Below are 27,245 nucleotides of genomic sequence, written 5' to 3' on the forward strand. Positions count from 1 at the left end.
ATTGCAGTTTTGCCCAGAGTTAGTTGCACTTGGATAACCTCGGCTGCATTATGCTGAGCAACTAGCCTGAAGGTGTAGCTATCCTTAATGAATATGGACACACCTCCTCCTTTGGTGTTCCGGTCCAGGTTACATGGCCGAAAAGTGTGGTATGAGTTATAGCCTGGTAGTGCAGGGGTGCTCTCTGTAGCCTTGAACCAGGTCTCAGTCACTGCACAGATATCGATGTTCTCCATTTTAAGGAGTGCCTCTAGTGAGTGCATTTTGAGATTTAGACTTCTAGCATTGAGTAGCATAACCCTCAGTTTTTGCATGCCTGTTCCTGTTATGGTGATGAATTTGTCATTTGAATCTTGCCTAAAAAAGGCACTATAGGGGCGGCAAGAACCTTAGGCAGTATCTGGAATCCCAGGGGCGACAGGTGCAGGCCATCTCTGGCAAAGCACCGTGGTCTGTCGACCATGTCATCCCAGGCAAACAGATACTGGATCCCTTTAGAATGGCACCAGAAGCTTAGCCAATTGTTGAAGTCAATCATTTTGTCCTTGTACTGCGGCATCATTCTGGGTGATGGCAGAATGCTACTCAGGGCTAGGGTCATACCTACCTGGGCTACAAGATCGGAGAGCTCTTCCATGAGTCATATTTGTACTTGTTGTGGAGTGACCTGAGTGCGTGGGTTATGTGGCCGATCCTGGCACTCGACAAGCAGCTGACAGTAAACTTCTCCTTGTTTAGCCTGGTGAGTGGGACATCAGTGTGCCTGACTATAGAGTCACTTATGACTAGTGTGTTGGGTACGTTGTTTTGCCTTATTGGCAGGGGTTGAGTGGCACACTGAGTCTGCCATCTGTGTGTCATTTGGGTTGTGTTGGGGGGGTGGAGGTTGCTTGCATTTCTGCTTTGGAGGTCTCTGTTGCTTGAGCATATTATTAATGAGAGCCTCCGTGAATGTTTTTGTGTTTCTATGTGTGGATTTTGGTGGTGTAGATTTAGTGAGCTATGTGATGAGTGTGGTGTGGTGCAAGTGTTTACCTTCTCCTCTTGACTGTCAAGTTCAGTCTTGATTGGAGAGAGCTTTACCTCCAGTTTGGCTAGATAAGTGCATCTCTCACAGGTTGTAGTGTTGGGTGGTAGGAGGAGCGGGTTGTCTGTGTACATGAGGCAATTTCTACATTGCCCCAAGATGCCCAGATTCATCAGATAGACAGGAGAGAGCACTGGGAGCTGACCCTTGGACATGCCTGAATAAAAAACTATTTTCCTCTAGATAAGTGAGGAAAGTGAGTACAAGAGCTGTTTTTCTCTAAGCAAGTGAGGAAAGTAAGTACCAAAACTGTTTTCCTCTAGGTAATGAGGAAGGTTGAGTGCTATAGTAATTAGAAGCTTATTTAGTGCTTGCAAGTTCTGAACAAGTGCTGATCACGAATAAGCAAATTCAAGTGCTAAAACTTAGTATCTGGACTAAACTAGTTACAGGAAAAGGGGGAAACAAGTGCAAATGTGGGCTTTTAAATCAGAAAGTTGAGAGAGATGGAAAAACTTCCCAAACGGCCAATAACTTCAATTTCTGGGCCAGAACCACTCCTTATAGTTTACCTAGTGCTTACCACTCCCACTGATAAGCTAGAAGGCTTCCCTCCAACACAGAAAGCTTGGGGGGGGGGCTCAGAAGCTTACATACAGTCCTGGAAGCAGTAAATTTGAATCTGGACTACACTAGTTACAGGAAATTATATATATATATATATATATATATATGTATACAGAAAAGTAGCTAAAACAGCAGTAAAAACAATTCAAATGCAGTGCAAGCTAGCACACTTGAGTATGTAGCAATGTTAGGCCAAACAGTTTAAAAAATGCAATTAAATTAAAAATGACTAAAAACAAGTGCAGAAGGAGTCTATTAGGTAGAATGAGGTAAAGAGATGGGACTGGAGGGAGTGTTCCAGATCAAATCTACAGTGGGGGCAGGCAACTGCAAAAGCCTCCAAATTTAAACAACAACACAGGAACAGTGCACAACTCTGAAGTCAGCCAGCAATGATATAAAATTAGTCAAACAACAATTACCAGTACACAACTCTGAAGTGCCAGAAAAATATACTCAGCTCTGTATATCTGCAGATAGTTTGAAGAGCACTCTGTCAGGACACAGGAAGGCTCCAGCAATAATATGCAGACTTTTACAGTTGTTGTATGTGCTTGGTCAGGTACATAGCGATGGGGGTGTTGTAATGAAATTATTGGTATGATGAATCCCAAATACAGTGGAACAATAACTTCCTTGTACCTAGATGCTATACTCTTGCTTATAAGTTGCACAATATAGAATGATTTCCTTACTAATGTCAGCACATGATGGTTGAAGGCCAGGTTACTGCCTACATGTTATCCCAAATCCCTGTGTACTGGGTTTACTCTTAGAGGTGTGTTACCAATGAGATAGTTTACAGGAGTAACTAACTTCCCAAAGGGTACCATATGCATTTCCTGGCATTAAGTTATAGACCATAGCTCTGGCACCTGTTACTTATCTGGGTCAGCCCTTCTTGGAGAGTATTAGTGCCTTGGGAGGATTCTATGACTGCACTTAGTTTACAGTTGTCTGAAAACTGGCAAGATAGAGGCCCTTGATGTTGTCCTTGACTTCAGAGAAGTAGATGCCAAAAATGAGTGGACCCAGCACAGAGCCCTGAAGGACTTCGCTAGTGACCAGAGTCTTTGTGGAGGTGGACTCATGTATCCTAACTTCTTGGGTTATGTCTGAGAGCCACACAGCTATCCAACAAGTGACATATGGGTTTAAACCCAAGTCTGTGAGTTTATCTACAATTCTCCAGTGGGATACTGTATCAAATGTCTCAGTCAGGTGAGTGTAGGGAGTATGCACCATTTTTCCCTCATCCATTACTTTGGTGACCTTTTTGAATAACTCCACCAAGTTGAATAGGCATGATCTGCCCTTGATGAAAACAAACTGGGTTGAATCCAGTGTCTGAAGATTTCCTTTCTCATTGTTAATTATTTCCATAATAATTCTTTCCATGGCTTTGCATATGAGACTAGTCGGACTTATGTTCAATAGTTACCAGGATCTGTAGATGGCTTGCCCTTGTGAAGCAGGATGACCACTGCAGTTCTTCATTCACAAAGCCTGTCTGGAGGGTATTGTTAAATAGTAATTTTAGTGTTTCTGATAGGTTGTGTTTAATGCTATTTAGGAGGCCACCTGGGATATTACTGGGGCCCATCGATGCAGTATTCTTGGCCTTTAAACATACGTTGAGGTCCTGCTACCTAGTCATAGTTGGGGAGGTTGTTCAATAGTATTTCCTGAAGGGTAACTGAGGGAAGACAGGGTTAAAACTGGGGCTGAATTTATCAGCCAATAGATTTGCTATATCTTCTGGCACAGTGTAGCTGGCTTTATTTACAGTTAGTTCATTGTTATATATTGTCTTTGAGGTTGCAGACATAGCTAAAGAAAGCCTTATACTTGTCTTTGGCATTGGAGGTTATTTTTACCTCAAATCTGGTTTTGGTAGGCTTGATTTGCTTAGCTTGAGGAAAGCGTTTTTTGTCCTGCTAGGCATTTCACTTCCTAATTTTTGCCATGCTTTCTTTCCCCTTTGCTATACTACCTATTGACATGGGGATCCATTCTGGGTGGCTTGTTATTTTGAATTTGTTCTGTGTTTATTATATTCTAGCACCAAGGTTACAGGTCATTGGAGAAAATGCAATGTAACATTTCAACATACAACAGACTTACCCTGTGAGAGGTCATGCATCCCTGGAGTTAGAATAAATAAGTAGGAGTAGAGGTGCACAGCCCCACCCCCTGCAATAAATAAGTAGGAGTAGAGGTGCACAGCCCCACCCCCTGCAATAAATAAGTAGGAGTAGAGGTGCACAGCCCCACCCCCTGCTCCCCTCATCATGTAATGCAGGATGGCTCGTCCCACCTACAAAAATCATTTCAGTGTAGTTTTCATGTTTGGTGTGTTACCTAATGATTAACTTATTTGGTCAGATTTATAGGGTACGTATTATGCATTATTCTATTCATCCTGAAATATTGTTTGCAGGTATCATGCCATTGTGAAAATTACACATTACCATAGCAAACTTTAAATATCTATTTCTGTCTAGCTGGTGTCCTTTTTAAGGCTTTGATTTACTTCCCTTCCTACATGTGTTGTCTTTTTTTTTCTTCTCCATTCCTGGTCAAGCCACTTCAGTGTTCAGTACCAGCCATCCATCTCCTTCCTCCTGAGTTCAGCCATAGGGTCATAGTATGGTATGCCCATTATCCAGTCCACCAAAAGCTGGTGCTGAAGCGTGGTTCTGCTGTGGAGTGGTGCAAAGGCTTGTCACTTAATTCCATATGTGTCTTATCCCCCATAGTCCCACCCACCTGACAGGCAGATCCCTCTATCCATCTTCAGCCACAAGTGGAAGTTGTAGATGGAGTGCACATCTTTCCCTTTGTTTCTTCCTTTCAGTACTTTGTATTGTTAGTGTTAGTCTGTTTCTAGGGTCTTGCATACCTTGGTACATGCAGTTTCAGTGTCTTAAATTTGTTATATGTTGATTCAACTAGATATGATAGAACCTAACTATGCAAATGATTCTGGTTAATTCCTGTCCCCCTGAGGTATCAGTAACCAAGTAGAAAATCTCATCTGGGTCAGGATGAAAGAAATTATAAATGTATAGCCACCCCCGATGACTGGATAAATTGATTTAAAATAACTATACCATAAAGCATCAGTTTCCTCTTCTCCCTTGGGAAGTAATATTTTTTTACAGAGAGAGAAGTAGAGCAAGCTTATAATTATTCTGGAAGCAAAAAAAATGTATGCACAGGTAACTATCTGAAATATCAGGACATGCTAGAGTAAGTCCTGAAACATGGAGATTGAATGACCAAAAAACAGACTTACATATACTAAGTCCAAGATGGCCTTTCTCAGAGTATTCCTATTTTCTCCAAGGTATGGTGATCTCAAAGTTAGTATATTTAAGTATGAGGTGTGAGAGGACTTTCCCCCAACATCTGGAGGTGCAGGGGGCCTTGCCCCCCTACAAAAGCAAAGTCTGAGATTCACTCTTCCCTGCATTTTTTATCTTTTTTTCTGCATTTCGAATGCTGACATTTCAATAGGGACCTGTATGGACAAGCCAATGTAATGCCCTGCCATAAGGCATAATCTCAAATTCCAAACCAAATAACACAAAGAATAGGCAGCGTAGAAACAATCCAAAAACAATCCAGAAATAATCCAAGTCTGTGAAATGAAACCAAGTTTATTAAAAAAGGTTAGCGCTTTCGGCTGTGACACTAGCCTTCCTCAGACAATCATTACAATAAAATCAGCTTGTTATATAGTAAGCCTTACATGCTAATTGAAATCAGTTATTCAATTAAATTAATTCAATATATTAGATGATTGAATATATTAAAAGACAATTGCATATATTTAAATCCAGTTACCAAAACTATGATTATATATTGGATTAAACATTGCACATTGCCCTATCTAATGTAAACTTTTAACTTTAAAATACTTGTGATGGAAGTTGAATCATTTAATCCTGGGAATTGTGTGGCATCTAAATAAACTTGCCACCAGTATTCCCTTGATTCTAAAATTATTTTCCAAGGACCTTTTCTTGGAGTTTGGCGAACTTGTTCTAATACTACAAACTTGAATTTAGTTATTGGATTTTGCTCTATGTGTCTATAAAGTGCATTGGTATGTGAATTTTTACTGATCTCATAAATATGTTCATATATACGTTGTTTTAACTTTCGTTCTGTTTTGCCTATATAATAGGCAGAACAGTGTGAGCATATTGCTGGATATACAACACCCATTGTGTTGCAGTTATAATGGCCTGGAATGGTAATGTGTATTCCCATTATTGATAACTGGTCCACTTCTAAAATATAATTGCAATATGTACACATATTGCATTTTCTCATTTTTCCTTAATTTTTTTCTACCATTTTAGAACATGCATTGCACCAATCTTTCAGGTTCTGATCCCTTTTATAAGTAACCAAAGGTAGTGTGCCTAAAATTTTGGTTAGATTTGTGTCACCTGTGATGAATGTCCAATTCTTCCGCATAAGCCGAATAATATCTGCAGAATCCTTGGTATATGTTGTTATAAAACCTACATTGCCGTACTTATTTGTATTCAGTTGTTCTCTTATTTGTACTGCATTTGAGGATGATTCCACTGGCTGTAAGTGTGGGTTAACTATACTACCTTTTGATAATAAAGGTTTGCAAAACCCTATATTCCTTTTATACACTACTTCAGTGATAATACTATCCACAAATTGCTTGGGATAATCCCTATTTAAAAACATATCACCAATGTATTGACATTCTTCTATAAAATCATCAGTGTCAGTAATCATTCGAGCTGCACGGACCATTTGTCCCTTTATAACTGCTTTTTTCACATGTTTTGGATGGTTGCTGGTAAAGTGTAAAAACTTATTGGAATAAGTGTTTTTCCTATATATGCCAGCTTTTAGATAACATTGTGTTGTATCTTTGGCTAACAAAACATCTAAATATGATATCTTGTCATGCCCCACTACATGTGTAAATTTCAAAAAAAATCAATGCAATTATTTATAAATTGCATAAATTCATCAATAACATCAATGGGACCACTCCATATGAAAAAAAGATCATCCAAGAAATGGCAATGCATTTGTACATGTTGCATATATTGTGACTGAAACAGATATTTGTCTTCCCACACAGCCATGACTACATTAGCATACAATTTGCCTACAGGGGAACCCATTGCTACCCGTTTAATTTGTTTGAAGTAATGACCGTCATGGTATAGGTAATTATTGGTTAATATCAATTGCAAAAGATGTGATAAAGTATTGATGTCATCTTGGGCTATAACCATTTTTTCTGTAAAAAATTCAGTAAACCATTCCAAGCCTATATCTTGAGGTATACATGTAAAAAGATCCTTAACATCCACTGTGATGAATGTAATATCTTGAATATTGGAAATTTTCAACATGTTAACCTTTGAAAGGAAATCCAGGAATCACGACAAATATATTGTAATTCAAACACTTTTTTCCTTCAATTGCATGTCTATATACCTTGCCATGAAGTATGTTTTGGAACTCCCAGCATCCACAATTGGACGCAAAGGTGGATTTTCTAAATCCTTGTGAATTTTGGGAGCTCCAAAAATAATTGGTATTCTGGGATTTTGTACATGCATATATGCATGGGCCTCTATAGTTATTTGCCCTTGCATAAGCATGTCCTCCAAATAATAATCAGTTCTAGCATTGGAAATGTTAATTTCATTAATAGAGGCTTCAGTATATGTATCTTCATACAATATTTGCAAAATTAGCTGATTATAGTCCATTGCATTCATTACTACCAGCCTGCCCCCTTTGTCGGGCTGCATGATTCGTAAATCACCTCTTTGTTTTAAATCATTTAACATATTTTGTTGTTGCTTAGTGATATTACTTTCATAATATGTTGCTTTTTGTTGCAATTGGTATCTGAAATCTAAATCACACATCTTTTCAAATAACTTTATCTTAGGATGTAAACCAGGATTAAAGCTACTAGGAATATGTAATGGATTATTTTGTGTTGCTGCAATGTCCTGAAATATTACAGCTAAATTCATTTTCCTGGTAAATAACTTCAGTTCTGTTATTAAGTCAGTAACTTTTGCCCGCCTCTTTGGTATGAATGTACATCCTTTACTAAAAATGTTAGCATGTTCAACATTCAGGGCTACGGCACTATAATTATAAATTTTGTAGTCTACCGTAGCATTAGTTACTAGCTGGTAAGTACTGTGCAAAGTTTGTTCACCTACCAGGTCTAGCTGTAATTGTTCCATGAACGTGAACCCATTCTCTGCCTCCTCCATGTGTATGTTGAATTCCCCCTCACCGAGTAATTGTCCTTGTTGCATAGCCGCTCCGATCTGCAAAGGGTAGCTTCCTCTAAAGGGGTTGATTGTTGATTTGTTGCTGTCGCTTTATCGTTGGTTTGCCTGCCATTGTTGTTTGAGGAAACAACTCCATCTCCTCGCTGTTCAGTATGACGCTGGCCATGTGGTGGTTTTGGATAGGCTCTTCCGTTGGAATAATCCAACTGATCTCAATATAATTTGCGGGCTTTCCTGTCTGAGACCAATTTACTGTGATTATCAATCTCTGTAAAAACTTCACGATATTGATTTTGGCAGGCTGTATAAGCTTTATTTTGTTTTTTTTTAGCATCAAGTGTTGCTATTTGCTTGTTTAATTCATCCAACTTATACCCGTTGTGTTTAATTAAAATGTCTAACAATTCACACCCCTGCCGGTCGAAAAGTTGCAGGAGTTCCTTGTGCAAAGCACTGTTTTCATCAAGCCCCATTGGATACTTCCAATACCTTAACCCCTTAGGAACTTGTCACTTGATACACTCTTTGAAGTAGACATTTTCATGCATTAATTTACGATAGTTCCATAAAAGATCATGGAAGTCATCGATAAGTGTGGTGAAATTAGGCAATTGTTTGTCCATGTCCACTATGCTGTTATATATTTGGTTGAGCCATCACTGCAGTTGTATTTCACTGTGCATTGGTTCTTCATTATATTAAAAGACAATTGCATATATTTAAATCCAGTTACCAAAACTATGATTATATATTGGATTAAACATTGCACAATGCCCTATCTATTGTAAATCCAATACATAAATTCAAGTTTGTAGTATTAGAACAAGTTCACCAAACTCTAGGGAAAGGTCCTTGGAAAATAATTTTAGAATCAAGGGAATATCGGTGGCAAGTTTATTTAGATGCCACACAATTCCCAGGATTAAATGATTCAACTTCCATCACAAGTATTTTAAAGTTAAAAGTTTACAATAGATAGGGTATTGTGCAATATTTAATCCAATATATAATCATAGTTTTGGTAACTGGATTTAAATATATACAATTGTCTTTCAATATATTCAATCATCTAATATATTTAATTAATTTAATTGAATAACTGATTTTAATTAGTATGTAAGGCTTACTATATAACAAGCTGATTTTATTGTAATGATTGTCTGAGGAAGGCTGGTGTCACAGCCGAAAGCGTTAACCTTTTTTAATAAACTTGGTTTCATTTCACAAACTTGGATTATTTCTGGATTGCTTTTGGATTGCTTCTATGCTGCCTATTCTTTGTGTTATATAATCTCAAATTCTTTCATAAGCACTAAAGTGGGATATCAGTTTTCCTTACTAGACTTCCTTAAATGCTTCCTGTTTCTTCTTCTTTTCTTTCGCATGGTCTCTGTTAGTCTTCATCTCCTCAGCCATTCCTGTGTTAATCCAAGTGTGACTATGCCAAAGCTATGTAAATCCAGCTGGTTATACTCAAACACTGCAGCCATGTTCTATTCTTTACTGTTGCCAAAAAGCACAGATTATCCACGTGTATAGTTGGCTGCTTCACCACCTTCAGCACACCCAAAACAAAGCAAGGACAAGCACTTTGAACTTTTATCACCAACCTGCTCTGGTACTCACTTATACATATATACCTGTATTAAGTATATTACTAGATTCCACAAAAGGAAGCCAGATGCAACATTTCTTACCAAGGATTTGATGCATTTCCAGCACCCTGTGGGTGCTTCAAGTGTCAGGCATTGGGATGTTTCTTTTGATATAACAGTCTTCACTGTGGTATTTACTTATTTATTTATTTATTTATTTATTTATTTATCTGACATTTGTTTACTGGATATAACAGTCTTCACAGCAGTATTTATCTATCTATCTATTTATTTATTTATTTGACATTTATTTACTGGGAAAGTCCAACTGGGCCAGAAAGTGACCATTTTCGGAGGAGGCCTGGGGAGAAAAGCTCCACAATCACACTCATTCAAAAATCAAGTACAGATATTTTCAGTCACAAAGTATCACGTTACACTACAAAACATACAAGTGAAAAAATGGTATGAGAAAAACACAGAACATATGTTTCCTAACAGAGTGCAGTGAAAAACAACAACATGAGTTGAAGAGAATATGTGAGGAGAAACTCAACGGTCATGTTATTTGTTATATAGATTAGTATGTGATAAATAAGACCTGAGACAATTCTAATAAGATATTTAAATATGTATCAGAGATTACATATCAGAGACAGTGAGGTGAACGTGAGTGATGTCTTCGTATGAGAGAGGTGTTCATGTTATAGTTATAGAAGGAAACAGGAAGAAGGATGGAGAGAAACAGATTATAGGAAGAGTGCAGGGTAGGGTGTCTTCAGGTAGCTTAAGTGAGTAGGGAGGAAAGAGAAAGAGGTAGAGGAAAGGTCTGCAGCAATGAAGTCAATAAAGTAAGGTAGCGGGGAAAACAAAAAGGAGTGGAGGAGGAATCTGGAGAGGGTTGTGAGCTGTGACTTAGGTTGAAGGGGGGGGGGGGTGAGTGAAATATACTGAGTAAGTTCAGCCAGGATTGTTACAGGAGCAGGTCCATGATTTTGTAAAGTATTCTTTTAGGGAGCAGTAATCATTACCAGAAATGAGCTTCCTACATGGGCATTTAAGGTAACTATAACTATAGGTAAAAATGAGTGGATAGTATTTATGCCAGCATTGTTTAGATGTGTAATATTTATGCAGTAATTGAGAAGAAACATTCTGGTTAATTTTTCACATTTAGATAGATTTTCTTTGCATATCAGATATTTCTCAAAACGTTGTGTATGGCAGAAATTATTCATGACGTATTATATTTTGTAGATATTCTTTATAACACGGTATTTTTATCTCACCTATATATTCCTGAAGATATAGCTGATGTTTTGCTGGGGGGACAACTGCAAAACAAAATAAAACAATTTTAGATAACCTTCTAGTCAGCACATACATATTCATTCATCACTCATTGTGTTTTAGTGTTATTTTAAAACCAAACTATCTCATAAAAATGGAAATATAGTGCATACCAATTTTTTTGACAAGGCATCATGAATTCCCATATAAAGCGTTTTTTACATAGTAACATAAGCATCCATTAATGCATTCAGATTGAATGGATTTTTCTGATTTCACCAGAATAAGAGAAACATTTTTCCAGTACCAGAAGAACAAGACAAATAATCCTTTGTACCATACAAGCATTTATTTAATATACAGTTTAATGTGAACATCCAAGCAAAGGGAAAATGCTTGTCACAGAGCAAAGATGGAGACTGTAATTCATAAACCCTTATTTCAGGTATAAGACTGTTACTGCAAGTTTGCACAAGGCATAGAGGGTGCCATGGGGAACCCTGATCCAGAGACTTCACCTGACACTTATATCTCCAGATAGTAAACAAAGGGTATGCAAAATTCAGTTAAGTATATACCACAGGTAGAGCAGTATAATTCAAAGGCACTTTGTTTTACAGGGGATCAGGAAAAGTATTTTATGTGCAGACCTCTTACCAACACTCTGCCTGCAGCAAATGCCCCTTAATCAGTTTGCCAGCACACCCATTCCATACCCTATAATACTACAATCCCTTCATGTCCAGGTGGCAATTGGTATTGTTTTCCCTTGCCACATTTGCAAAAATCTGACCAAATCCTGCTAAAAAGATAAACAATTAGAACATATAATACAATATAAGCAATGCAGGAAATTACATTTGGCAGCAGAAAAAAAAATTCGATTTATAGAATACTGTGGGATAATGCAATATCTCTTATGTCTTGCAAGTTTCACAGAATCACAGTACAATGACAGCAGTGAAGTATAAAGTTACCACCAATAAAGCTCAGCACCCTAGTTGTGATTCATAAATATGTGTTATTATGTATGTACTTCGCTTACCACTGAGCCAAAATTGTGATAAATACTGGTGAGACTTTAATACTTTCAGATGAATCCGGGGTTTATTGTCATAAAGATATTTCCAGACTATATTCTTTCTGCTAACTATTACACTAGACAAAATGTAATATATTATTAAACTAGAAGCAAGAAGCAATGCCTTTATAAACTACAGATTAATCATAGCCTACTATGATCTTAACTTAAACTGTATACAAACGAGAAGCCTAGCCAGTATCAGAAAAGGTGTGTGCAGAGGTTCTTGTCATGTGTCCTCTGTACTGAATTCTCAGGTGTCACCTCTTTTCACTCCCTCTTAGCACAGCTGGTAATTAGCCTGTCTCATCCAATTTCAGTTACCATATACCTTGACTAATATGGTGGGTTAAAATGATATGAAAGATAATCTCCCCTAGCCCCCACAAATTAAGCAAACAAAATAAAGCATTAGACAATCTGAAGGAAATAGACTACTCACTCACAGGGGCCATATAAATGTATTACCCTTCATAAGGAAAAGGGTTGATATGCTAGGAGTATGTATGATACAAGGAGTACGTAGGTATGAGGAAAAGGAATGTTAGGTAGGGAGCATATATGGAAAAGAGTTGTTAGGAGGCATACGGATGTGGAAAAAAATAGAAAGGTGTGATAGAATAGAGTAGGACACTGTGAGTACATAAAGTATATAGTCAAATCTGCAGAAGAGGAAATAGAGGGAATGGTATGAGATCTAAAGTGTAGGAGCAATGGTGTTTAGCCAGGAGATGAGCATGAGTAGAACCAGGAGTCAGCTAAGTGAGTCTTGGGAAGATTTTTCAACTGTGAGGCATTTTTAGCAACTAGTAAATGTTGAGGGATAGAGCTCCAAGTCCTGGAGAAAAGGCTGGATTAGAGTGAATCTCCAAAAGTGTTATTAGATTTTGTGACTTGTAGTAGCCGTTTGTCAGAAGATCTTAAGACTCTTTTACTGGAGTAGAATTTGCAGTAGAATTTAAAGTGCTGGACACTTCTCAGGTTGGTATGTCATGGTATGGGCAGTTGTAAGTTGGGTGAAGGTTAAGAGAGCTGATAATTCTACACTAGTTTAGTTGATGAAGTGCAAAGCAGTGGTGGCATTTATACAGTGAGTTAGTGGTGACTCTAGCAATTTTGTTGTATCATGCTTCAAGCTTAGCTAGGTTTGTTTTCTTGAGATTGATGAATATAGGAGAAGCATAGAGAAGAGTGGAAAGTAGGTGGGTCTTAGCAATAGATAGTGTAGTGGAGTTGGTGAGGTATGGTTTTATTCTATATAGAAAGCTGAGTTTTTTGTGAACCTTCTTAATGATTAGATATGGATGATTATCAAATTTCATGTTATTATTAATCGTGACTCCGAGCAGTTTTGTGTGAGATACAGTATCTATTTTGGTATTGTTCAATGAGTAGATAAGAAAGGAGGATAGGAATTCAGGGGGGTTGCTATTTGAAAAGAGTATTAGTTTAGTTTTATTGGGATTAAGAATTAATTGAGAGTTAGGGGGGCAAGATTCTACAGCCAAGAAGCATTGTTAGGTTATTTCTTGGAGCTGTGGGAGGGAGGCTACAGCACAGATGAGCGTGGAGTCATCTGCATATTTTACGATAGTTGTGAGGTGGGTAGCAGTGTGGAGTTTATTGGTGAAGATAGTGAAAAGGAGTGGACCTAGGCTTGAACCCTGTGGAACGCTGACTGTGACAGGTAACAGAGTGGAGAGATCACGTTGCCATTGGACAGCTTGTTGTCAGTCAGATAGGTAATTCTGAAACCATGAAAGGACAGTTTGGCTTAGTTTTGGGTTTAGAGTTCGTTGAGAAGTTTTTGATGGGAGATGGTGTCAAATCCTCTGGACATGTATACGAAGATGGATGATACTAGTTGTCCATTATTTTTGAAATGGTTGATTGTATTGGTGAAACTTATAAGAGCGGTAGTGGTACTATGGTAGGGTCAAAAGCCATGTTGGGTATTGGCTAGCAGGTTTGTGCTTAATAAGTAGTTCATGAGTTGTGAGTGAATGCATCTTTCTAGAATTTTGGATAGTGGAGATAAAATTGCTATTGGCCTGTAATTAGAGAGCTCTGTAGAGGTTCCACCTTTATGAATTGAGATGATGTAGGATATTTTCTGTATTTTGGGAACATACCCACGGTAGTGGTGCTGCGGTAGCGTTGTCCCGTTCAATTCTCAGCTAGAGCATCTTCTGTGTGGAGACATGCATGAATGAGCATGCCTTCATTGAAGGTTGTACATCAGGGCTGGTAATTCAGCACGTAAAAATCCACTACCAAACATTAGTGGACCGGAGTTCCACTGTGGCGACCCCTAACCGGGATAAGCCGAAAGACACAACAACAACAACATTGTTCTGTGATAGAGCAGCTGTTCAATGCAGAGACAAGATAAGGGATACTGTCAGTGGCCAGTTTCAGATATTTAGTAGGCAAACTGGCAGCAGTGAGGTATGTGGGTTTAAGTTTGTTTAGCATTTTTGATGGTGTTGGTTTGGACATGCTTGAGGGAGAAGGCAAAGGTAGTTTCCTCAGTTCCTATACGTATGCTTAGGGGAGCACTCCTGTCATTTCTGGCTAGTGATAGTATGTATATATTGAATTGGGTGTCTATACTCTCCATAGTATTTGTAGTGGTTGGGGTACAGTCAAGGATTGGCCAGGTTGTAGTAGTTGTTTTATAGCAGTCCGGAATTTTTCTACAATTGTTTTGGTGTTTTTGTTGGACGACACTATAGTAAGTCTTTTGATCATTCTTAATCTGTTTTTGGGTTTTAGTTGCCTGTAATAATCTAGGGTGGTTTGTTTTTTATTGGCTTGATATTATATCCAACCTTTATCTCTAAGCTTGAGTAACTGTTTGGTGTCTTATTTTAGCCAGGGTGCAGAGTTTGATTTTACCCTGACAGTTCTAGTAGGTGCTAGGCTATTGAGTATGCCTAGGAATGTGTTATTAAAGTATTCCATGGCAGAATCTAGATGGACTACTTTTAGTGGGGACCAATCACAATGCTGGAGGATGGATATAAATGTTTGTGGTGCAAATTTTTTTGTGTTGCGAATTTGTCTATATATAGTGTTTTTGGGGGGGGGGGGGGTGCAGTCATTGCCTGAGGTAGGTATATGGTTGCTGATGCTATCAGGGAGGCAGCCTGATAGGCAAGCGAGGGTTTGCTGGTTAGAATCCAATTTAGAATTGACTGTCTATTACTGTTTTTGTCTACTCCTGTTGGGGATAGTATTAGTTGGAAGAATACATATAGGTTGATGATGTTTGAGGGGGTATCAGAGGTACAAGTGAGCCAGTCGGTAATGAAGTCTCCCATTATTATGGTTTCCTGAGTAAATGTTAAGCAATTCCAGTGAAGAAAGTCCTCAATTATGGTGGGGTTGTTATCAGTAGGGATGTAAATTGCTATAAGGATTATATATTTATTAGGATTAATTTCAAGTCGTGAAAATAATATCTTGGCATTATTGAGTTGTGGGGGGTTGTTGGATCTAAGTATTCTAGTTTAACTGTACTCTTATAAATTACAGCTATTCTTCCACCGCATTTGTGTACTCTGTCTAGTCTGTGAATGTTGTAGCCTGGGGTTAAGATTTCTTTATCACTTATCTGAGGTTTCGGTCAGGTTTTGGTTAGAACTGCTTTATCAGGGGAGTAGAGGAGCATGAAATTTGTTTGTTTTATTTGCTGGGCTCCTGAGGCTCATATTTAGAGGTAAAAGGTCATACCTGTTGTAGGATAGATTAATAGAGATATGGGTATGTGTAAGGGGCATTGTGTAAGGTTCTTGACTGATTTTGGGGCCTGGATTAGAGTGGATATCACAGCTAAGTTTGAGTTGAGATATTACACGTAGAAAAGGGTGTGAGCATTTGAGGGCTAGTTTAGTGCATTTTTGAACTAGTTGGATAGTCGGGAGTTGGGGTGCATATCTGAATGTGAAAATGATGTCCTGGTAGTATTAAAGAGATTTGGAGCTATTTGAACATTTATGGATGGAGTATGGGGTAGAGAAAGGAGTAAATTGGTAGGTAAGGAAAGTTTTGTGACTAACTGAATTGATAGGACGTTAAATGAGAGGCCAGAATGAGGAGAATTAGGAGAGAAGTGTGGAAGGGTAGTATTGTGGGATATGGGACGTTGACACTGTATTTTAGTCCAAGGAGGACAAGCTTATAAGTAAGGTGTATAAACTGGATTAAGATGAGAAGTAATTAAATAGAGTTGTGATTGGGTGGAAGGATTAAGAAGGTGGAGTGATTTAGTGAGAAGGGAGGTATGTCGAGAGTTAATTATGGGGGGCAATGGAGAGGAGTTAGTGATTGGATAATTGAATGTGATAGGAGTGGTTAGGTTAAAATAAATATAGGAGTATTGGGGGTGGGAATTGTGGGTAGGGGAGCGGAGTGAGCCTGAGTGTAGCTAGCCCTAGTTTGAACAAGACTAGACAGCGGAGATAAAAAAAATATCAGTAAGCTTTTGAATTTCATTTTGAGTTATATGCATGTTAGTCAAACCTGTGCAATAGAAAACAGTAAAATGTAAGAAGGAAAGTAATCTTAGCATAAATGTGAGAAATAATGGAGTCGGGACATAATGAAACTTATGGCTGTAGCCACAGGTAGATAAAAGGTCTAATAATAAATATAGGAGAAAAAGCAACTGGAACACTGGGAATAAAATAACCTAAAAACTGTAGAATAAATATGGGAGAAAATGCAGCCAAAGTATTGGGACTGCAATAACCTACAAAGTGTACGGGCTTAGAATAAGTATGGTAGAAAATGTAGCTGGAGAACCGGTACTGAAATAACCGAAAGAGTGCTGGATAATTAGGCTGACTAGGCATAAATACAGCTGTGGGGAAAATGCCCACAGGAATATATGCCTTTGGTACGTAATACAGCAACTATAAGGTTCAAAACAAAACAAGAAAGTACCGGAAAGGAAAAGGAGAGCTTCACGGTGACGTGCTGTAGCAGCTGCTGGTTGGTACAACTAATGGAAAAACAGTTTAATATTACACGTACATTACTGAACTGTTGTGGACAGTAGTAGGAACCATGTGGGTGCTGCTTGAGGGAAATGCCTCCAAGTCAGGCGAGGACAATAAAAATCATATGCAGTGAATGGACTTATGACCTTAAGCAATTCCACTTAATACTGTAGTGAACAAATAAAAAAAAATCTCACCAGACAAGTCTAAGGGGAAAAAGAGTTGTCATGATGTGACTTTTCAAAGTCTTTCATGTAACTTTTGAAAGTTGATTGTTTTATTTTTTGAAACATTAACATAAATATTGTTATAAAAACATACAAGAATAGGATATGATGCAGTTAAAGAATCTTGCCAGCCATTTACAGTAGACTCCCTCTTATCCAGCCTCTCTTTAACCAGCCTCCTCTTTAAACGGCCATCAAATGTCTGCCCTAGTAAAAAGCAACAGAGAACACCACCATTTCAGCCTCTTCTGGGCTAAATAATGACAGACATTTGAGTTTTAGACTTCATATTTTTAGAAAAATGCATACTAACACAAATCCTGTTATTCTACCTGATTTATACCCTATAAATGTGATTTTGTATGTTTTTTCAGATTAGCCAGCCACTCGTAACTATCTCCAGCCAAAGGTCTGGTCCCAGCGAGACCAGATAAGAGAGAGCTTACTGTACCTGCCTATCCTATAAACTAAGATTCTTCTTAATAAAAAACTTTTTTTTTCTCCAAACCATCTTAAGAATTACTTTGCCTGTAACTGTGTTACTACCAGCAAGACCACTAGCAGTGTAGGTCTGAATTTCATCAAGTTCCCTCACTTTTTTTTTATTGATTGTTCATCGGTCATGTGATTTTTGGAACCATTTTAAAACAGCTTAGTGCATTTCATGTTTTAGATTCTGAGGAAGTTCTCTGTGTTTGTATTAATTAAAGAACAAAAAGGCTTCACTCTAAAGAAGCATCCGAGATTCCTTTCAAGTGGGTTTTCCAATAGAACAGTTCTTTTGTTTGTTGGTCTTTTTGTTCTATACCACTTTGGAATTTATTGCTATCAGTTGAGGTTTTCTACTATGAATAGTGAGTCTTTCTCAGGGGACACCAACATGGACTTATCTATCCATCCTGCTCCAGAGAATTTTACAGTTCTGGCACAAAAACTCACGGCTGCTGTGTCATGGATTTAAAACCAGGAGTTTAACTTTTCCTTCTGCTGCGGTAACATCAGTTTCAACACATTGTACACCAGGTACATCATGGACTTCCTCAAGGGACTTGGAAGTAGTTCCCTTGGATGCAGGAACACATATCAAGGTACTGAAAACTTATTTGAAGCTATTACTAAAGGTGTTTCTAATACAAGAGAAAACAAACTGGATACGCTCCAATACCCGCGGGTTGTTCTGTAATGTAAAAGCACACAGTCCGTAGATTCAGAAAATAGCCAAATTTATTTTTTAAGCACTAATACTGGCATTTCGTCAGACACACTCCAACTTCATCAGAAAAAAACAGATAAACAGCGTCTCACTCAAACCATTACCTTAAATACAAGATTTAAAAATCACATGTTCATTTAATTAGTGTCGGACTGGATACCGGCACACCCACGAATATTGAATCAAGTAAATATTCATGGATTGAATTGACGTTCTAAAAAGTCAAACAATGAAATTGATAGGATATATCGGAAAATTATAATAAATCCTGAACTCACAATTTATCAGTTTAAAATCCGAAAAAAATATATATAATAAATAGATAGTGGTGATGCGCACCGCAACGTTCAACTCCTACTGTTTACAGTGCTATTACTAGATATTATTTGATGAATCTAAAACTAACTATCAAAGACAACTGATATAACACTAGTTTAAAAATATCAATGGAAACACAGAAAGAAGCTCTGAGTAACCCATTGTATATGCGCCTTGGGTAAACAACAACAAAATAATAGCAATAAAAACTAAACATTCATGTTAGATATAGAATGAACACTTTCCACGTGTTAGATATAGAATGAACACTTGCCACGAAAAAAAGAGGGGCTTGTCATAAATATAAAAGACTCTGATGTTCTACGCTGATAAAACCATAATGTGTACATTAAAAAACATGACAAATGTCTGTTCTAACCTCAGAAACAATAACAAAGATACTAGCATATACACTGACTAACGATGTGACCAATAAAACCAATAATGAAATTGCAAAAGCACGTGCTAAACTGAGCAAGGGTTAATACTAACCCTGAATATTGATTTGCCTAATAAAATAAAAAACATACCCTATAATAATACGACATTGACAAGCACAGATTCTACATGAAATGACTAACCGTAATGTAGGACCATTAAAAATAGTGTCTAAAGAAGGTCATGGTAGACAATCTAACCTCTAGTTAAATTACTAGTGATGACATGTCCCTTCCGTATATGTATCATGACATATACCACTAATCGGACCTGGATACAAATAACCAAAATAAACTGACCCTTCACCTACTAAGTAAATAACAACCACTGAATGTATAAGCATAAAAAACCCAAGGGTTACAACTAACCCTACATATTACTAGAACCATAAGGAACTGCACTAAGAACCACTGCCAAACAGAGCTTCTAAAAGGGTTTGAAGTCACTACTTGTAGCAAATAATATACGACCCCTTCATTATTTGCTACAAGTAAATTTGAATTTGTTATTTGAACCTTGCCTAAAAAAGGCACTATAGGGGCAGCAAGAGCCTTAGCCAGTATCCGGAATCCCAGGGGCGACAGGTGCAGGCCATCTGTGGCAAAGCATCGTGGTCTGTCGACCATGTCATCCCAAGCAGACAGATACTGGACCCCCTTAGAATGACACCAGAAGCTTAGCCAATTGTTGAAGCCAATCATTTTATCTTTGTACTACGGTATCATTCTGGGTGATGGCAGAATGCTACTCAGGGATAGGGTCATACCTGCCTGGGCTACAAGATCAGAGAGCTCTTCCACATCTCTTTTCATGTAGTCCAGGGAGGTACGTCTCAGGTCATTTACACCAACATAGACAATGATGGAGTCATATTTGTACTTGTTGTGGAGTGACCTGAGTGCGTGGGTTATGTGGCGGATCCTGGCAGCTGACAGTAAGCTTCTCCTTGTTTGGCCTGGTGAGTGGGACATCAGTGTGCCTGACTATAGAGTCACCTATGACTAGTGTGTTGGGTATGTTGTTTTGCCTTATTGGCTGTGGTTGAGTGGCACACTGAGTCTGTGGGCTATGTGTCATTTGGGTTGTGTTGGGGGATGGAGGTTGCTTGCGTTTCTGCTTTGGAAGTCTCTGTTGCTTAGACAGATTATTATTGAGAGCCTCCGCAAATGTTTTTATGTTACTATGTGTGGGTTTTGGTGGTGCAGATTTAGTGAGACTATGTGATGAGTGTGGTGTGGTGCAAATGTCTACCTTCTCCTCATGACTGTCAAGTTCAGTCTTGGTTGGAGAGAGCTTTAACTCCAGTTTGGCTAGATAAGTGCATCTCTCACAGGTTGTAGTGTTGGGTGGAAGGAGGAGAGGGTTGTCTGTGTACATGAGGCAATTTCTACATTGCCTCAAGATGCCCAGATTTATCAGATAGACAGGAGAGAACACTGGGAGCTGACCCTTGGACATGCCTGAATAAAAAACTATTTTCCTCTAGATAAGTGAGGAAAGTGAGTACAAGAGCTGTTTTTCTCTAAGCAAGTGAGAAAAGTAAGTACAAAAACTGTTTTCCTCTAGGTAATGAGGAAGATTGAGTGCTATAGTAATTAGTAGCTTATTTAGTGCTTACAAGTTCTGAACAAGTGCTGAGCATGAATAAGCAAATTTAAGTGCTAAAACTAAGAATCTGTATCTGCACTAGACGAGTTACAGGACAGAAACAAGTGCAAACGCAGGCTTTCAAATCAGAAAGTTGAGAGAGATGGAAGAGATTGCCCAAACGGCCAATAACTACAATTTCTGGGCCAGAACCACTCCTTATTTGGTAGACAGGTTACCTAGTGCTTACCACTCCCACTGATAAGCTAGAAGGCTTCCCTCCAACACAGAAAGGCTTGGGGGGCTCAGAAGCTTACATACAGTCCTGGATACAGCAAATCTGTATCTGGAACACTAGTTACAGGAAAGGTAGGAAACAGGCTTACAGTTTTTTGTTTTTTTTTACAGAAAAGTAGCAAAAACAGTAATCACATTCAGTGCAAGCTAGCACAGTTGAGTATGTAGCAATATTAGACTAAACACAGTTTAAAAAATGCAATTAAATTAAAAAAGACTAAAAGCAGGTGCAGAAAGAGTTTATTAGGTAGAATGTGGTAAAGAGATGGGACTGGGGGAATGTCCGAGATAGAATCTAGAGTGGGGGCGGGCAACTGCAAAAGCCACCAAATATAAACTACAAACCAAAAATAGGGAGGGTAGGTGAGACAAAACAGTTTCAACAGAGATCTAACAACAACTAACAGTACAAACTCTAAAACCAAAAAAATATACTCAGTTCTGTATATTTGCAGATCAGTCTCTCAGAACAGGGAGACAACAGTTTCAACAGAGATCTAAGCAACAATTAACAAACTCTATAACCAAAAAATATATACTCAGCTCTGTATATTTGCAGATAGTCTGGAAGGCAGTCTCTCAGAACACAGGTTCCAGCAATTAAATGCAGGCTGTTACTAACAGGTCAAATTTTATGCAGGTGATCCTTGAGTTAGATAACACACAAGCTGTAAAAAACAGTTATACCAACTGAAGACACAGCAGAAAATGGGGGGGGGGGGACAGTTTCAGCAGAGATCTAAGCAACAACTAACAGTCTTTTTGTTCTACACCTCTTTGGAATTTGGATCTGAAGGTTGTGGTACTTTCCCAAAAATCAACTGCTTGGATTCACACAATAAGCTGGCACATTAATAAAAATATAATGTGCATACTGTATTCATTCAGCTGCCATTCTTTGGATGAGAGATTAAGCAAAGGACCCACTTGCCAAAGCTTGTTTGAGCTCAAATGAATATAAAGCATTTCAGGGTACTTATCAATAAAAGACAGAGAATTCTTACTAAAATCATAATGAAAACATAGAAAGCAGCAGAAACCAGCATGTGGTTTGGAAATGTGGAAAGCTATTATAGCAATAACCCACGCCTGGGTGTGGGTAATGTGGGATTTAACCACGGTTGGCATGGTTTGGTCCCGAGGTTATTGCTATTATACTATGACATTATTTAAGAAAAGAAACAATTACTTTTCTTAAATAAATAATAATAATGGCATTGTATAATGCCTCTTTGCTGCCCTTCCGCAGCTGTCTGGCATCCGCGGCAGTTCTGATGTACTGCGCATGCCTACACAGTACATCAGAGCTGTGGCCAAAAGCAACGGAGAAAGCAAGATCTCTGTTGCTTTTTTACTGTTTCGCTATGTTAAATGGGTTTAACATAGCGAGACAGCTTTAAAATAAGCAACGGAGATATATTTATTCAGCATCACTTCAAATCCAAAAGAACTTCCTTTTTATGCCACTGCATCTCCATCAGCTTTCTAACCAAACTCTATTTCATAGAAATAATTACTCCATTTTCTTTTTTTTAGAGAACTTCCTCCATCATATGAACAATTGGTAACTATATTTCAGAAATATTTGACAAGCCTCTAATGTTTAATTTCCCATCTTTAACTCTCATGTGGTTCAAATATACAAAGTTTTTTGTATTGTTTATATTTTTAATTAAGTATAACTAAAGAAATCATGCTTTATGTCCACATTTTACTATAAATGAAGGACCTATAAGCTTTGTGCCCATGTGTTATCCTTTGTTTGTTCCTTCACCGGCATTGTTAGGTGTGCTAAACCACTAAAAAAATCCTATAGACTACTGTTTCTTATTTTTTTATCTCCATCATTGGTGGTTTCCTTTATTATTGTACTATATACCATCCTTTCTCAAAATGGAAGTTTATAACACCTTTGTCATACTGCTTTTTCCTATCATGCCATTGCTCTATAAATAGCAGTTTCTACTTCCTGATCTGTCTGCTTACTTATATACTTTCTTTATTACACTACACTAACCTCTGTCTTCTAAGGATCCCATTTTCTCTTTATTTATGTAGATTTTCCTTCAGCAACATATCTAATCTGCTCTCCTTAATAATTAACTTTTCCATAAAATATACTCTCCACAGTGATGCATAATGAACTATCCCTAGTACTCAGAAATAATCCTGTCACATAAACAGCCTACCACTAGTAAGACAATGTACATAACGAGCAGGAAATGTGATTCAGAGACACTTAGAACAGCAGTGAGGATGACCTCATTATCAGCTCATTAGCATATCTCTAAATTAGACGTTTTAACCACTAGCTTTGTCAGACCTATCATGGCAGTAGTGTTTACCCTAACACCCATTCAGGAAGTTGCCAAATGCTCCCACTTACTCTCACACACATACATTCAGATACACATGCACAGTCACAGACAGACAGATACACAAGCACATACACACGCACATGCACACTGACAAACACATGCACACATGTCAACCCCGCATCACATAAACCCCCAACAGTCATTTGGACCTGTTGGCACACTCACCCATTCCCATACTCACCCACACAAACACACATGCAGATACACACAGATATACACAGACACACACACACACACACACACACACACACACACACACACACATGCACGCACATGCACACTGACACGCACACATGCACACATATCCAACCAGCATCACATTAACCCCCAACAGTCATTTGGACCTATTAGCATACTCACCCATTCAAACATATGCATACTCACCCACCCACAACACACGTGCTTGCGAACACACACACACACACACACACACACACACACACACACACACACACACAGACACACACACACACACACACACATGGACACATATCCAACCAGCAACACATTATCCCCCAACAGTCATTTGGACCTGTTGGCATACTCACCCATTCAAACATACCCATACTCACCCACCCATACACACACACGTGCTTGTGCATGCACACACACACATACACACACACACACACATACACACACACACACACACACACACACACACACACACACACACACACACACACACACACATGCACACATATCCACCCAGCATCACATAACCCCCCAACAGTCATTTGGACCTGTTGGCACACTCACCCATTCCCATACTCACCCACCCAAACACACACACACACACACACACACACACACACACACACACACACACACACACACACACACACACAGACATTCATCCAACTTCATTCATGCCCCTGCAGATACCTCCACACAGTTCCATGCACACACATGCACTTATACATCTCCACATCTTCAATGAACTTCATTGACATTACCTGCAACACAACTAATTGCAGTGGAGTCAATGGGTGACCTATGTCTTTTGATGGTGACAAATTTTCCACCATCCATGGAAATGTACCCAGCTGAGCAATCCTCTGAGTCACTCATCAGCATAAATGGGGAGCCACAGGCATTTCTAGGGGGAGAGCATAAGGCTAATTAATATTAGCTGCTCCCATGGATTTCATATTAGCAGTCAGCTCAGCCAGTGGGGATGCCCATTGTGCTGGTGGTCTCACTAATGGGAAATCTCAGTTGTAGGGTGGTCTGCAAATCAGAAAGGGTTACCATGAGTTAGAAGCCATTCATGATAATCATTACTAAATCCCAGGCTATGAGCGGAACCAAGTTCACTCCACCTTTGTTTTTCTATCTATATAATATTTTCATTTGTATGGGGTTAATACTTAACTTCCAAATTAATCTAAAACATATATTCTGAAGGATGCAGAATTTCCCATAGTTGAGTCCACTCATCAACAAGTGAAAAAGCTGGTGCAGCTGAATGAAAATCAGTGTATCAAAATATACTCTCTGTTTCACTATGAGACAGCAGTACAGTGGGAATTGGGGAATATGCCCTTTTCCCACTGTAGTGGGATCTCAGAGTTGTATAATTAGTGGGGGTGTGACAGAGGGACTTGCCCCCTGCAAAAAAAAAAAAATGATTTTGTATTACCTCTCAACTGTCCAGATTTTCACATAATATCTAGATTTTTACCTTATATTTTTACTCTGCTCCTCTTACAATTTGTGGTTTTCTGGCAAATCATTGAGGATGGAAGTCACTAAATAATGGCAAACATTTGATTTTCAGACTTCATATCCATTAGAAAATGCATATGAATACAACAACGTATTCTATCTACTTTCTAGGTTTATAAGAGCAATATTTAAAATCTGTCCATATTTTGGGGGTTTTGCCCCCCACCCATTATTTTGGCTTTGTCCAGATTTCTTATAATAAGAGATTGAGAACTATTTTACCTACTTGTCAAGGCTTGTATTGACATGAAGTGGGAAACTATTCCATAAGTAGAGAACTTTTGACAGAGAGATATGCCTCACCACCAGGTCTGCTCATAGGTTCATAGATTTACAGGTCATATTTACTTACTAGGCTATTGATCTATGAGCATCTTAAGAATTCTAGCCTAACATTCCCATGGTAGTTTTTAGCTAGTATATTCTGAATATGAACAACCCAGAGATAAGCTAAATAAGGATATGTTGGGACATTTAAATGATTCCCCTATCCCAGGGATTTTCAATTGGTGTGCCACGGCACACTGGTATGCTATGAGAGGTGAACAGGTGTGCAGCAATATTCTGTGAATAAACCATTGCCACTGTTGAGCTAAATAGACAAAATACACTGCAATGCATTTAGACCTAAAATCAGTAACCTTTTCTATTTTCTGGCTTTGCTGCCTCACTTAAAGTGGGCCCAACCCAGTCATCTTCCCGCTCATACTGCGAGGCACTGCTGGCAGAACTACTATCAGAATCCCAGCTCTTCTATTTTGAATCTTTAGATTTCACCATATTACAAGTCTAGTCCCGATGGATAGCTACGTTGTGTTGACGTAATAAGCTTACGACAAGTACTTTGTTGCACTTGGTGTCTGAATTCCACAGATCGCCCAATGAACATTAAAGGTGCTGTTTTCAAGCTGCTGGATGTTTCAGAAAAAAAAAATGGTTTACTTTTCACAGTGAACTTCCTAAATACAGTATAGGCAACCATGAATGTTGTCATAGAATGTTAAAAAAATTCTATTGATCCTGTGGGATTTTTTGCAAATAACCTTTTCTACAAAGTTAGGGCTATGAGAAATGTGAGCATTCACTGCAGTTGCTCTGCATGTTGCATGCTTTTTCTATGCCTAAGCAAAAATGTTCAGCTTTACACAAATGCCTACTTTGAGCAGGTGTGTTTAATGTATTTTTGGTGTTCCACATGATTTTTGTAATTAGTTTATGTGTGCCATGAGATGAAAATGGTTGAAAATCACTGCCCTATCCATAAGGGACAGGGACACGAAACCAGTGGTCAGTCTGTGGTTATCCATCCATTCATTTAAAGTGCATTTGGACAGAGTAAGAAAAGTACTTTCCTTTATATGGCGTGGACAATGGCTCCAAAGAAGCAGTATTCTCTGTAATACAAACCTATCTCTTCAACTTGTTCTGTTAATTTTGGAAAACAGTTTGGAATCCCTTTACTGGGTGTTTATGATACCACTGGACTTGTGACAGAATAGGTTCCGTTGAAGCTCTAAACTCAAGGCAGAGGTTGCCTCTCAGTAGCCTGTATGATACTGAAAAACTGGACAAGGGTTTGAGACAGTCTGCAGAGTTTTTACAATTTAGGCCCTTGATTTTTCTAGCGAGCAAGCACTGTGGTCATTCTAATTGTGATATGTGTTTTGACAGGTACATACAAAAAGGGGCATTACATTCAATGATTACCCTAATGAGTACAGTACACAGTAGATTGATTACATTCCTGGAGCTGGATTCAATACATTTAAATATAAGCTGTGTGAGAAAAATGGAAATGGTGATCAAATGATATTCATCGCTGACATTGGTTCGCAGATCCCTAACTACAGGAACAATTTCCAGGGATGTGTCCTCAATGTGTTCATTGAAAGGGGAGTGATGCTTGCTGAAGAATATGCTTACACACTTTTTGGCATCAGCTATTTGTTTCGGAAAGGCCGTCTTTGGAAGATCTTGTCATCTACAAACTTGGTCAGTCACAAACCATTTAAAAATAGCTTTGACCTCCAAGATGTAAATGCTAAAGAGGTGTGACAAAATGACTAAACCCCATGGTACAGTACTAGTAAATGTTTTTTGGAGGAAGTAGAGC

The 27,245-nt window shown here is 38.4% G+C and overlaps 1 protein-coding gene across 5 annotated transcripts in view; it reads right to left on the bottom strand.

Annotated features, from left to right (window-relative positions):
- The window catches only part of LOC122809153, a 1,026,347-nt gene that overhangs the window by 736,114 nt on the left and 262,988 nt on the right, over positions 1–27,245 (bottom strand). For all 5 annotated transcript variants that reach the window (XM_044080437.1, XM_044080436.1, XM_044080435.1 and 2 more), the window contains exon 4: positions 10,862–10,906. In XM_044080437.1, coding sequence (XP_043936372.1) covers positions 10,862–10,906 — 45 coding nt within the window. The remainder of the gene's footprint in view (positions 1–10,861; positions 10,907–27,245) is intronic.

This window comes from Protopterus annectens, chromosome 8.part0, assembly GCF_019279795.1.
Source record: "Protopterus annectens isolate FY-2018-M chromosome 8.part0, PAN1.0, whole genome shotgun sequence".
NCBI classification, from domain to species: domain Eukaryota; kingdom Metazoa; phylum Chordata; order Ceratodontiformes; family Protopteridae; genus Protopterus; species Protopterus annectens.